At 35.3% G+C, this 14,365-nt stretch overlaps 1 protein-coding gene across 1 annotated transcript in view; it reads left to right on the forward strand.

Annotated features, from left to right (window-relative positions):
- si:dkey-219c3.2 (transcription initiation factor TFIID subunit 4) overlaps window positions 1-14,365 on the forward strand; it is a 101,434-nt gene that overhangs the window by 41,334 nt on the left and 45,735 nt on the right. Inside the window, exons 11-12 of the mRNA XM_056451895.1 lie at window positions 1,133-1,258; window positions 5,007-5,063. Of these exons, the coding sequence (XP_056307870.1) occupies window positions 1,133-1,258; window positions 5,007-5,063 (183 nt within the window). The remainder of the gene's footprint in view (window positions 1-1,132; window positions 1,259-5,006; window positions 5,064-14,365) is intronic.

Raw genomic sequence — 14,365 nt, forward strand, 5'->3', positions numbered from 1 at the left:
AAGGCATGGAGGCAGTGGTTTTATATTTATCTTGAAAATAATAATTTTTGTAATATTTTAATCCTTTAGTTCTTTTTCATTTGTAAAGATATTTGCGTGTTGCTGTACATCCTGTGTGTATTAAGCAATGTGTATGCGTTTAAGGTACACTACTAACGTGCTCTGCGCTGGACTTTAGACCTGCTTTCAGCTGGTCATTTTAAGCAGTCTATTTCAGTTCCTCAAAATAGCAACGTGCCAACAATGTGTCTTAACACACCCCCTTTCTAGACTGGAACAGCCATGAGTCAACAAAGCGGTGCAAATTTGCTATTTAAACAGTGCAAAACGGGGAAATTAGGGTTGTATTGGTCTGAAAATAGCAACAAATGGAACCAAACACGTCTTGCGCCTTATTACGGCGATTGTATGATAGGGCCCTGGGTATGTGTTTGTATCACATATACTGTACATAATAAACAAATATAACAGCCCCACATATATTGTGTCACAACAAGCTTTTATTTTGCATGCAATTAATTGTGATTAATCTTTCCCAGCACTAGTAAATAAATTTATGTATATTTATGCGGTGTATTTTTCATTTATATGTACGTTATAAATATACACTGAACAGACACATACATTCACAGACATGTAGATGTTAACTTGTTGATTTTTTAACATATAAATGTTAACTTTAATTTTGGATGGGAATATTTGTTTGACGGCACAAGATTGCCTATCAAAGTGATGTTTAATCTATTATATTATTTTATATTTTAAAATACCAATAAAACACTCAGTGAGTTTTTTTGCAAATGTATTCATGCACTACATTATAATGCACTACATTAAGAAATGTGAAGATTGAAGTATATAAATACCAATAAAATGCTCAAAACTAAAATCTATATATAAAGATATATCAGTTTTTTGTATTTTTACTTTCTCTCTTGATATTATACGTAGTTCTCAACCTATTGTTGTGTTGTTTTCCCGTCCTTTTTATTATGTTTTTCTGTATTTGGTCTTAAAAGTGTTAAAGTCTTAAATTTAGCCTCATAAAATGTGCAGAACCCCTTCTGAAACTTTTTTGTGTGTGAAAAGTTAGTGAATGTGTTGAACTTATTGCAATGTTGTGTTTCCTTAGGATGAAGATCTGTACGAGCAGGCGTCAGATGTTCGGACCCAACTGAAGTTCTTCGAGCAGCTGGAGAAGATCGAGAAGCAGAGGAAAGACGACGAGGAACGGGAGCTGCTAATGAAAGCCGCAAAAGTAGGTTTAAACGATATGGGAGTGGCCGTCGGCGCCAGTCTCTGCCCATCCAGCGAATGTGGGCACGTGTTGGATGGCGTTTAAAAGAAAACCGGTTGTGCTTTTAAGCCTGGGAGAGAAACAGCAGTGTTATTAAGACACAAGATTGCACTCTGCAGCTTCATACTGTAGCAAATTGCAGTAATGGCAAAGCCAGAGGGATTTCTGCAGTCTCGAGTTGATTTGATTGTACTTTTGCCTGGACCGGAGTACATCAGGGGAAAGGGAATGAGTCTTCTGTTAGGGAGCGGAGAGAGGATGTTTTAAATTTGCCTCCAAGTTGCTTTCTTTCTAAGGAAGTGACACGATCTCACTCACTGAGTTTGTTGAGAGGAAGAAATCACGTTATATGTAATGGATGAAGCTTAAGGCGCCACTACCTTTACCTTTTTGGCGCCAATCAAAGTGAACACTGCTTATAAATTAATCAAGGCTATATGGCTTCAAATTGCTATATAGGCAGACATGAGGATTACAGGCGCTTTCTAGGTATTAAAACAAGTGGAGGGTTTTTGGATGGACTTGCGGGATGGTTTTTGTAATTGAATTTGTAGTTTTATAAACATTGCTATGCAATGGCAGTAAAATGCTGGATTTAATTAAGTTTTTAAATGGTTAAAATTGTTTAATTTAAATAAGAAAATGCTTAAAATTATTAAATATATTTTTTTTTATTTTAAAATGTTTCTATAAACACCCCAAAGAGTATTAAAATATCTGTGAAACTGAAAACATTTTATAAACTACAAGTGCTTTTATGTTATGTGGTGTCCGGTATTATTCAAATGTGCAGTATGTAAAATAGATATGCACTGCCTGACAAAAGTCTTTAGTTTTACAAAAGAAAAGTTTTAAAACCAACAAATAATAACTTGACTTACAGTTATTCATTTGGTATCAGAAGTGGCTTATTTGAAAGGAAAAAGCCTGCAGATTATGCTTACTTTACCAAAATCAAACATGATCATCCCTTGATTTTTAATTATTTATTTAGGACAGTAAGGTCTGACTTTGCTTAGACAAAAGTATTGTCACTTTACTGAAATAATGTACAGTAGAGAATATAAAGTCATGGTGCAGTGGAAAAATAACGAATATTGTGTATGACTCTAATGAGCTTGGAGGACCGCATCCATACATCTCTGCAATGACTCAAATAACTTCTTAATAAAGTCATCTGGAATGGCAAAGAAAACGTTCTTGCAGGACTCCCAGAGTTCATCAAGATTCTTTGAGTTCATCTTCAATGCCTCTTCCTTCATCTTACCACAGACATGCTCAATAATGTTTATGTCTGGTGACTGGGCTGGCCAATCCTGGAGCACCTTGACCTTCTTTGCTTTCAGGAACTTTGATGTGGAGGCTGAAGTATGAGAAGGAGCGCAATACTGCTAAAGAATTTGCCCTTTCCTGTGGTTTGTAATGTAATGGGCAGCACAAATGTCTTGAGACCTCAGGCTTTTGATGTTGCCATCCACTCTGCAGATCTCTCGCCTCCATACTGAATATAACCCCAAACCATGATTTTTCCTTCACGAAACTTGACTGATTTCTGTTAGAATCTTGGGTTCATGCGGGTTCCAATAGGTTGGGATGCAGTTCAGCAGATGATTTATCGGAAAAAAAATCTACCTTCTGCCACTTTTCCAAATGATCAACTAGATATCAATTTATTATTTGTTACTCTTAGAACTGGGATCAACGATAAAACTTTTGTCAAGTAATGTAGCGAAATTTAATATTGACAGATACAAATATTATTAAATAAAAATGGCATGAACCTTATAATTTATGCTACGAACTAATACTAGACTATATATGAAAGGTGTCACAGAAAGAACTTTAAGCTATTTATCAAATATTGAATTGAAAAATCTAATTTTATTGTAATATACATTTTTATGAATTTTATTTATTTATATTGATTTGTGTATCATATTTGATTGAAATATGAAGTTGTTAAGTTGTTCTCATGCAAAGTTTTTAGGTTTTTTGAACTTCCCATGAAAGGGCTATAAGTTGCTGATGTGGCAATGAATAAATAAAGTAGACTATATATGGAGGTGAAACTAATTAGAAAAAAGAAATGATAAAATCTACATTTCTATTGTACAAAAATTGACACTCGTTATGGAGTTTGCTAAAGTTTTTAAAAGCATTTAAAAGTTAGCTTCAGTTGTTTTCAATTATTATAAAAACTATATATAAATATAAGTGAGTGTTTGCAGTGGTAGCCTAAATGGAAGAAAGCTTAATACAGTTAAATACTGTATTGAAATTGTTCAGTGCCATTAATCACTAGTTTTTAAAATCCAAAATATTATCTTTTAAATAGAAATGTTCTGATTGTTAAGTCTAATTTAGGGTTAGATGGTGGAAAATTGTGCCTGAATAATCATGAAAAAAGGAGCGACAAGCACTAATGTTTATGAAATGTTAAAGATTTGCAAATACTGTTTAAAGTTTATCCTGTTAATTTCTATAAAATAGGCTTAATATATGTAAACAGTTTAAATTAATAGCACAAAATTCAGAAGCCAGTGCACTCAGCAAATCTAGATGCTTAGCAGTATAGCTCCTATCTTTCCACTGGAATGAGTTAACCAATCCAATTCAATCCCACCCCAGTGATATTTCATATCACTCACCCACCAGTTCATAACCATTACATTTGTGACACCGGCGACGCTTGAGATTCACATATAGATTCCAGAGTGCCAGAAAATGGCTAATAGCAACTTCCCATCATGCACTGCTCTCCCTTGAAGTTTCACATCCTTAAGATACAGTGTGGGTGTGACGATTCCCCACAGGAGAAGGACAAGGCAACATGAAAGCCGAGGTAATTAGTCGACTTAAACGACAAACGCAGATGATGACGCTGCCGATGTCCCGCACTCCCAGTGCAGCGCCAGCCCCATTCTAATTAATGCAGGCGGATAATTGAGACGTCAGCCAGGAGATTATTGTTCTTATGTTTTGTTGTTCCTGGTCTCATATAAATATGTGCTTGGCAATAGAGTTGACCTATTTACATCCACATTGCTGCATAGCAGTAGTATATCATCATGGTTGAATATTAGACAGTCAATGGTTCTGGTTGCAGAAGTTTAGAATTCTGCAAATGTAGAGATAAATAATTTAAATAAATGAATAAAGAAAAAAAAATCAGGCTATACACTACGTGACACAAGACTTGTCGATTCCAATTGGACAACAAATAATAACTTGACTTCTAGTTGATAATTTGGAAAAGTAGCTGAAGGTGGATTTTTCAGATGAACCATCTGTTAAACTGTATCTCAATCATCACAAATACTGCAGAAAACCTATTGGGACCCACATGGACCCAAAATTCTTACAGAAATCAGTCAAGTTTGGTTAAAGAAAAATCATGGTTTTTCAGGATAGCGCTCCTTCTCATACTTCAGCCTCCACATCAAAGTTCCTGAAAGCAAAGAAGGTCAAGGTGCTCCAGGATTGGAGCCAATATTGTTTTTTTTTCTTTTAGATTTTTAAAATATATTTACACATTTCTACAGCATCAGATCAGTTTACAAGTATAAATAGCGACAAATGTTGATTTTTTTTTTTTTTTTATTTTTTTTTATTATTGTTTTCGATTCATACTTCTGCTTTCATTTTGTCTGAATCCTGTGCATAATTCAAAGCAGTCTATTTGAGTTGTAATGTTTCTGTTTGCTTGCAGAGTCGCTCGAGGCAGGAGGATCCCGAACAGGCCAGGCTGAAGCAGAAAGCTAAAGAGGTGAGCTTTATGGAAGACTATTTAATAGTACTAATAAAAGTGCTTGACATACATTTTTCATGATTACGCCATTGCTGTGACTTTGACATCATTTAGTCTGACATTGAGACAAATGGTCTTCTACGTCTCCTAACAAGTTTATTACCGCATGGGGGAGAAGTCATCATTCTGCTGCCATTATGAGTCTAATATGGGCTAATCTTTGACTTGTGGGGGGCACGGCACATCTGAGCACTATGAATCTTTCATCAGGTTTAATGCCAATGACAGCAAAATTACTTTATTTCATGGAGGATGGGAGACAAAAAAAACGATGATTTCAAATATAGCTAGGTCTGTGTTTATTATGCAGAAAACTGAAGACCTGTCAATCTGAGATGGATAGTGAAGGACATTAAAAGAATCTTAATCAAAAATCTAAATAAAAAACAAAATATATTTTTCCCCTAAGGACTTATTGTACGATCTCTGTCGCTATTTTGTTTTGTAAAGTCAACCATCAATTTCTTTTGCTCTTTGAAAAACATGTAATGTAATGTGTGTATTTACATAGCGCATTTATCATGTATGGCCATACACCCAAAGCACTTTACAATCATGAGGGGGAGGGGCCTTTCCACACCACCACCAGTGTGCAGCATCCACTTGAATGGTGCAACGACAGCCACAGAACAACGGTGGCAGTGCGCTCACCACACACTAGCTGTTGGTGATATTGATACAGCCAATTCGATGGATAGGGTTGTGTGAGAGGCCATAATGGGTATGGGTCAATGGACTGAATTTAGCCAGGAAACTGGGGCTACATCACTACTCTTTACCAGAAGTGCCATGGGATTTTTAATGACCACAGAGAGTCAGGACTTCGGTTCAACGTCTCTGCGTCAATGTCTCTGACAGGATAGTGTCCCCTTCATTAGTGCATTAGGATGGTTGTTGCTAGATCTGATACGTTTGCGACCGGAAGTTAATGAGAATTATTTCTATTATTTGTTAAATTTCCCATTTATTGGATTTTATTAACGTCTACCCCCACCCCAAACCCAACCGTCACAGTAAAATAAAAAGAGTATTATTAATGTTATCTATTAAATTATCCAATAAATTGTACTTTTTAACGCCTATTCCCACCCCAAATCTAAACTCAACCTTCACAGTACTGTAAAAATATTAATTATTGTTATACAGTGTCATAAAAAATGCTGCTATATTAATGTGCATATCACACTTCCGGCCGGCCGCATATCCGATCTAGGCTTTACCCATTAGGACTCACACAGACCACAGGTTGAGCGCCCCCTGCTGGGCTCACTAACCCCACTTCCAACAGCAACCTAGTTTTTCCATGTGGTCTCCCATCCAGGTACTGACCAGGCTCAGCCCTGCTTAGCTTCGGTGAGTAACCGGTTTTGGGCTGCAGGGTGATATGGCTGTGGCCATACATGACAAGCTGATGGCCACAGAAGCACAAAAAGTCACATCTTCGAAATTATGCAAACATATTTTCAAATAGGCACTATCCTTATAAATAAACTGCAATAGTTGCAATCTAAACAACTATATTCTTGCCTAAAAAAAGCCTAAAATGTACATTATATTGTCAAACAGCAGCAATATTTGTCAAACAGTAGTGAGTTTAGTCCTTTGCTTGGCAGTCAATGTGTACAGAGTAATACACATGACTGAAGAGGCTGTACAGATGCGATATTGCATGGCTATCAGCCAATCAGATTTGAGAACCAGACAGAACTGTTGTATAAATGTATATAATTTATTCCATGGTCTGTAAAAATTCTTGATTCTGATAATACACAGCTAGTTCCAGGCAATTTGGATCACAGTTGGAAATACATGCACTTTTCCTCAAACATTAGGTGTAACTGTTTAAACCTAAAATTACCAATGTGTGCGTACCTGGAAGCCGGTATTGATCAACCAGCTCAAAAATATTTGCAAAGAGGTAGCTAACACATGTTACTATGAGCCATAAGATATACCCATGTCATTTGCATGACTGAAGTACATGCTGAAGTAGGTTTCTCTGAGGTAAACATACCCAAGTGTGTCAGCGCACATGAGTTTGTGGCTTCGAATATGTCATTATGCGATGAATACAGAATTGGATACAATGAATACATTTTGAGTGAAATACACTTTTTAAATTGGATATAAATAAAAAATTGGTTTAAACAAGCTCAGTTTGTCAATCTTATAAGCTGCATCTGAAATCGCATACTTCTATACTATATAGTATGCTAAAACAGTATGTGAGCTGAGTAGTATGTCCAAATTCATAGAATTCAAAAAACAGTATGTGAGAAGTACCCGGGCGAGACTCTGAAGTGTTCATTTAATGGAAGCTACGCTATCCCATGATGCACCGTGAGAAAATTCTTGAATGGGAGTGAAGCGACCCAACTGATAATAATAATGATAATAATAATAATTCCTCACATTTATATAGTGATTTTCGGGGCACTTAAACAGCTTTACACAGTAGGGGGAATCTCCTTATCCGCCACAAGTGTGCAGCATCCACCTGGATGACGTGACTGCAGCCATATTGCACCAGACCGCACACCACACACTAGCTGATTGGTGGAGAGGAGACAGCGCGATGAGGCCAATTAAGATATGGGGATGGTTAGGAGGCCATGATGAACAGAGGCCAGTGGACAAATTTGGCCACGATGCCAGGGTTAAAGCCCTATTCTTTTTCGAGGAACATTCTGGGATTTTTAACGACCACAGAGAGTCAGCACCTCGGTTTAACGTCTCATCCGAAAGACAGCGCTCACTGAGTATAGAGTCTCCATCACTATAGTGGGGCATTAGGACCCACACAGACCACAGATTGGGCGTCCCTGTTGGCCTCACTAACACCACTTCTGGCAGCAACCTAGCTTTCCCTTGTGGTCTCCTATCCAGGTACTGACCAGTCGCAGCCCTGCTTGTCTTTCTTAGGTGGCCATGTGAGAGTTGCAGAGAGCTAGCTGCCAGCTACTGACGTGGATAGGTCACATGATCATGACAAATTGGTGGATGTAGTACGACCGAGACCCATTCATACTACTGACATTCATACTGTATAGAACGTACTTTTCTAATGACCGAGTTGTATGTTTAAATTGAAATGCAGTACCTACTGAGTAGTAGGTGATTTTGGATTTGGACCATAGTTTACATCAGTGATACACATTGGCACTTTTTTTTTTTTTCTTGATATTATAGTGTTACATCCCTAATATATACACACAACTTATAGCGCATTTACATACAACATATCAATGGACTTTGAATCTGTATTTAAATGAAAACCATTAAAATTTTAAATATCTTAATGATAATACATACTTTAAATTTTTTTTATTAATTATTAAATCAAGTAAATTCAAGTTATGCTTTATTCTCATTCCACTACATGAGTGGACAAACAGTGGAACAAAATGTTGTGCCTTGTAGGACTACCACGTTATTTAATCAAACTTAATCATTTTTATCATCACACAACTGGATGTAAGAGCTATTTTAAACCTATACAAAACCAACACAGCGGAGCCGTAATCTAACTATACGAACTACTAACTAAACATATACTGGAAATAGATGATAAAAAATGCTTAAATTATAAACAAAAAATATTAAATTCTAAGATGTTTAAATAAAATAATAAACAATTATAAAAGGTAAAAAATATTAAAAGCATAAAAATATATAAATAAATTGGAAAAAAACGTAATTTCCATAAAATATATTGAACATGACTAGAGGTTGCAGTGTTTCAAACCTGCAATGTTTTAATGCAAAAAAATAAATGGATAAATTAATTTGTTCTTACAATTTAGGGCCCAATGAATTTTTTTATTTTGTTCCATTTTATTTTTGCCCTCACACTAAATCTATTTAATGTCTTATTTTCTGTATTAAATCTAGATTTTTCTTTAAAAGTGATCTGTTTGGACTTTTATTATTTCTTGTTCAGACTTTTATAATTTCTTGTTAGCACCATGAAGTGAGTGCCATGTAGGAACTTAAAAATTTGGATACAGCAACTGGCCCATTTGTTTTAGAAAAAAACAAACAAATGCTGCTGTTGTCATTTTCCCTCCCTTTTTGTAAATAAGCAGTTTACACACCATATGTCGTCATGTCACCATATGGCTCTGTTTACATTGACAGCCACTCTCGAATCTCATCCATCAAAGAGGATGGTTTCTGATCATTCCTAGCATGTTTTATTCAAATCATAGCCCATTGTGTCTCTGTAGCTCTGTATATATTGTTTGTTTCAGCACTCTGTTGTTTTTCTTACCTGAGGGCGTATCGTTATGGAGAAACAGAAGCACTTCTTGAAGCTTCTTTGGTCTTGCCGCGTCTCCTTTTTTCACATCACAATATAGCTAACGAGACTAGTAAAGAGAAGTGCTGAATGCCGCAGTTCTGTATATTTATTTACATGGTTCACCTCAAAGCAGAATGGCAGTTGTTGAAGGCCTGTCTGAAAGCCTAGACAGCTGCCTCCTCCTCCTCCTTTTCCTCTGTCTTCTCACCATAATATTGCTGAAATAAGAAACTGGAGTGAAGGAATGTCTCCTATTTTAAATAAGGGATTTCGGTTGGGCTAACAGTTCAGATTTCACATAGGCAGGTTAAAGAAATGTGTGTATAATATTTTACGTTTTTTTGTTTATTTTGTTTAATTTAACATTTTCATTAATATGTTAAATGCAAACCTTATGTTATTCAAAAATATGATATTATTAAGCAATTTATAGTGCAATTGTTTAATGTAAAATGTACAAAATAAATAAAAAAAATAAATATGCATACATTTATTTTGCTGTTATACATTTGCAGCTTAAATTTTGTTTTGTTGTATTTTTTATATGTATAACATTATAATTGCTAATTATAGCCTATATATTTCTTTAAAGACTGTTAATATAAATTCTTAATTACTTTAAATTACATAATTTAAATAAACAGTAAGAGACATCTTGAAATTTCCCAGTTTTTGTGGATTTGTAACCCATGTGTAATAAATTCTATAAAGATTTGATAAAATTTCACCCTATACATCAAATTTCAGATTTTGAGTAATTTATTTTGTAGAAATAAACACTGGAACTACCAGAATTTTATAACTACTATAATTACCATAGCGGTCATTCTGACTGTTCTCATATTAGACATAATATTTTCACAACATGTTTACATACAAAGCTTCTTTTGAGATATTAAATTTAGGCTTTGAATGTGTCGTCATATTTAACAAAGTCATCACCCTATAAATACAATCTTTTTGGTAATACAGACTATAAATGTATTGTTAGGTTACTACAATATCCGCGCCTCACTTTCACAGAGAGTTGAGAAGGCTTTTTCATGGCACTGAATATCCTGTTTTGATAGATATAAATGAAGTTAAGTTGTTTTTGCCAGCAGAAATGTTTTTGTTAGCAGGAAGTGGCTAGGCAACAGAGGCATACATATTTAAAGTCACGGGGAAAAGTAGCAGACACTGAAATGCCAGGTCTATGGTAGTTCTAGGTAGAAATTCTTATACTGATCTTTATTTATTTCTAAAGGGCTTTTTACAATGTAGATTGTGTCAAACAAATTCAATACTTGTTTTTTTCCTATTGCGCTTTTACAATGTAGATTGTGCTGAATGTAGATGTAGCTTGACATAGAAGTTTTAGTAAATTGAAACTGTGTCAGTAGAGTTTTAAAAGTTGAAGTTTAGTTCAGTTCAGCGTGGTTTAAATTACACTGCTGAAAGTTCAAACACTGAAGAGCAAATCCATCAATGCGCAGCGCCACAAGTCCCAAACCAAGTAAGCCAGTGGGGGACAGTGGCAAGGAACAAAACTTCAGATTGACATAGATTAAGTTTTAGTTAATTCAGTTCAGTTGTCACAGTTGATGTTTAGTTTCAGTTCAATTCAGCTCATAACTCTTTTTGTGTTTTGTAATTTTAATAAAAAGAAATATACACGTATTTAGGAAAGTCGTGGTATTATAGATATATCTGTTTTAGTTTAGCAAATTATTCAATTTCGCCAATTAAAAACAGTCAAAATGACCGTAGTTCTAGTGTTAAGCTAAAATCAAACTGTTTGTTCTTATAAACAAGTTAATAAACCAGTTTTAGCGGGTTACGTAATTGTATTGCGTTTCTAAGTAGCAAGTAAAGTAACGCATTAGTTAAAAAGATTAGTAATAATTCAGTTAATTTTTAAAAAATATAACTCGAGTGGCTTTTTAGATTAATTAATATGGTTTTTAAAAAATCGTTTGCTGAATTAAAATTAGTGTAATCATGTTGAATCACACTCAATGAGAACCTTAGCCCACACGGGAACGAACAAAAACCAAGATGGCAGAACCTTACATTTCTGTTATGGAAGTATTTTCATTGTTTTGAACACATGGAAGAAAAGGGGATTATAGTCTCAATGGACATTGCCTTTGCTGAACTAATAAAACAAAAATACAACAGTAGCAAATGCAACTTTCATTAATCTGTATTAAGGGCATGTAAAGCATCAGAAAGTTCAGGAAGGAAAAGGTAACATTTATTCCATTTCTTTTTATTCGTTTTTTTCTTTTTTAAGGTAAATTAAGGTATAGATTATACAGCGTATCGTTAAATGCAGAGCTCCTCTGTTTAAAACAAAAAAAATTAAAATACCCTTCAAGTTTTGAAAGAGTTCAAGCCTCAGGCAAGTATGAAAATAACGGAACTAGTAATGCATTACTTTCTAAAGTAACTTTCCCCAACACTGTAATACACATATAATATGAATATTATGTGCAAATGTCAGAATAAATATAAATCTTGCTCTTCATTAATTGTTGCCATTTTTTTTACTATCATTTTATTACAATTTTTTGCTTAATATACCTTTTTATTTTTCTGATATAGTTACATTATGCCTGCTTAATAGTTTTTGTCAGTTATTATGACTTTACATTTTATTTTTAAATCAATTGATTTCAACATGTTGCTGATCACCCAATCAACAACTTCATTTAGCGCCCAAGTTTTTCAGAAACAGCAGTTAAATGCGTACCCTGATGCTGGTGGGATGTGAAAACCATCTTTGGAAACTTGCTCCGCTGTCTTATTTTCTTGGGTTTTTGGCTCATTATCAAGGGTTTACGGCGCGTGCTTCACCTTGTTAATAAGGAGTTCTGGAAGGTGATAGATCCTCCGAACCCCCCAGAGCCCAGAACCTGCCACTCACTCACAGAAAAAAACAAAACACACTGCAGCTGATATTCAGCATATCAAAGACTCCCGTATCATGCCAGCATTAGGATCAGGAGTCATGTTCGTGTTTTCTCACGTCCTTGACTTCATCCAGCAGCCCTAATTGAAGCGGTGCGGTTATTGAGGTGTTTCTCTCAGGCGAGTCATTCTGGTGGGCCGAACTGCAGATAGGGATCAATAGAGATGGAGAGCAGCGCTGGCAGGCTCACTGTCTCTGCCTTTCTCTCTAAAGCCTGACCTTTGTAAATGATTATAGACTACAAGCATTTCGCTCTTCACCGCCTCCTGTCTCTCCGTCTCTCCAACAGACAGGTAGAGGCAATTGGGAGAAAATGGCATTTTCGACCAAACTGGTTATTTCTAAACTTGGCCGTTAGGGCTACAGCACATCAACATTGCCTGGACGTTATATAGACATTGTACCAAAAACAGATCTAGTCCTAGTTTATAGTAATTAACTATTATTCAGAAAGGATGCAACTGATCAGCACTGACAGTGAATTCTTGCATACTGTATGATTTCTATTAAGTATTCGCTGCAGTTTTAAACTTTGCCTTCATCAAATATTCTTGAAAGTCATTATATAAGATTCAATTCTTTAAGTATATTCAGATAGACATCAGTTATTTTGAATTGAAGTACTTCACAATATTACTGTTTTTAATGTAATTTTCATGGTGGCCAAGAGAACTTAACATGCTGCGATTTAAGAAAACGCATGCAATTACAAAAAACGGCAGCAAATTAAGAAAAGCCTTCATTCTTTTGACAGCACACATGCTGCAGATCCTACACATTTAAAAAAACACACCGCAAACAATTATGAAAATGTGCTTTCTCACAACACAAACACACAGCATTTTCTCACAACACTTTTAAATAGCACGGAACACAATTTAAATATTTCAAGAGGACCCTAAAACATGACAGACCTGGCTATTTAGGTTATGGTTATTCAGGCTAATAAAATATAAAAGACGAGATTCAGGATGTTAAAATAAACAAACAAACAAAAAAGAAAACACTCGCCTTTTAAAGTTCACCTGCAAATTCAATGAGCGATAATCATGGCACAGTGTTTTTAGGTGCACTTGAAACATTTTCGTGTTCCCATGTTTTTGCAAGTGTTGTGGGAAAATGCAGCGCGTTTTTGTAAATCGTTTGTGTTGTGTGAAAGTGCAGCGGCTCTTTTAATGTGAATGCTTCGTGAGGATTTGCAGCACATGTGCTGTCAGACGGATGAATATCATTAAGCCTTTAAATTGCATTGTTTATGCTGTTATCAAAATATAAAATACTGTGATCCTATAATAAAAAAGTCAAATAAAAAATGTAATTAAAATTAAGGATTTGTTTGTGATTTAGAAGGATTTATTAATAACTTAGAAATTACATGTTATCTGTTTGTTTGTTTTTTTACTAATAGTATTACTCATTTTAAATAATTATGGTGGCTTGAAAAGCCAGCATACTGTTATCTATCTTAAACTTATTATTATTATGGTGGCTTGAAAAGCCAGCATACTGTTATCTATCTTAAACTTATTATTAGGCTGGCTTGTCAAAGCCAACCTACTGTTATCCTTTCTAAACTTATTATTATTATTTTTTTTTTTATTCTTCTGAGACTAAATTTGCAAGACTATCTCCTCCTAGAGCTTTCGAGCTATGACCACCAAACTCGCACCAGACCTCCAAACTATTCTGACTCGCGTTGCTATATCTTTTCCGACTGATCCGACTTTCGGTTTTCCGAAAAACGTCCCGGGACCACCGGAAAAATCCCATAGACTTAACATAGGATCAAACTTTGTGAGCTCATAACTCTGCGTCAGACTGTCGCACAGACTTCTAACTGGGCTCATTTAACTCAGATTATCAATCTGCCAATGACTGATCACCTTTAAACTTTCTAGCCACACCCTAGCAACCACTTTTGGACCCTAGAAACTGTCCCATAGACTTCCATTGCAAAAGACTGCCATTGACTTAACATTGAATCAACTCTGAGAGCTCAAAACTCTG

The sequence above is a fragment of the Danio aesculapii genome, chromosome 25, assembly GCF_903798145.1.
Source record: "Danio aesculapii chromosome 25, fDanAes4.1, whole genome shotgun sequence".
In the NCBI taxonomy this organism is placed as follows: Eukaryota; Metazoa; Chordata; class Actinopteri; order Cypriniformes; family Danionidae; genus Danio; species Danio aesculapii.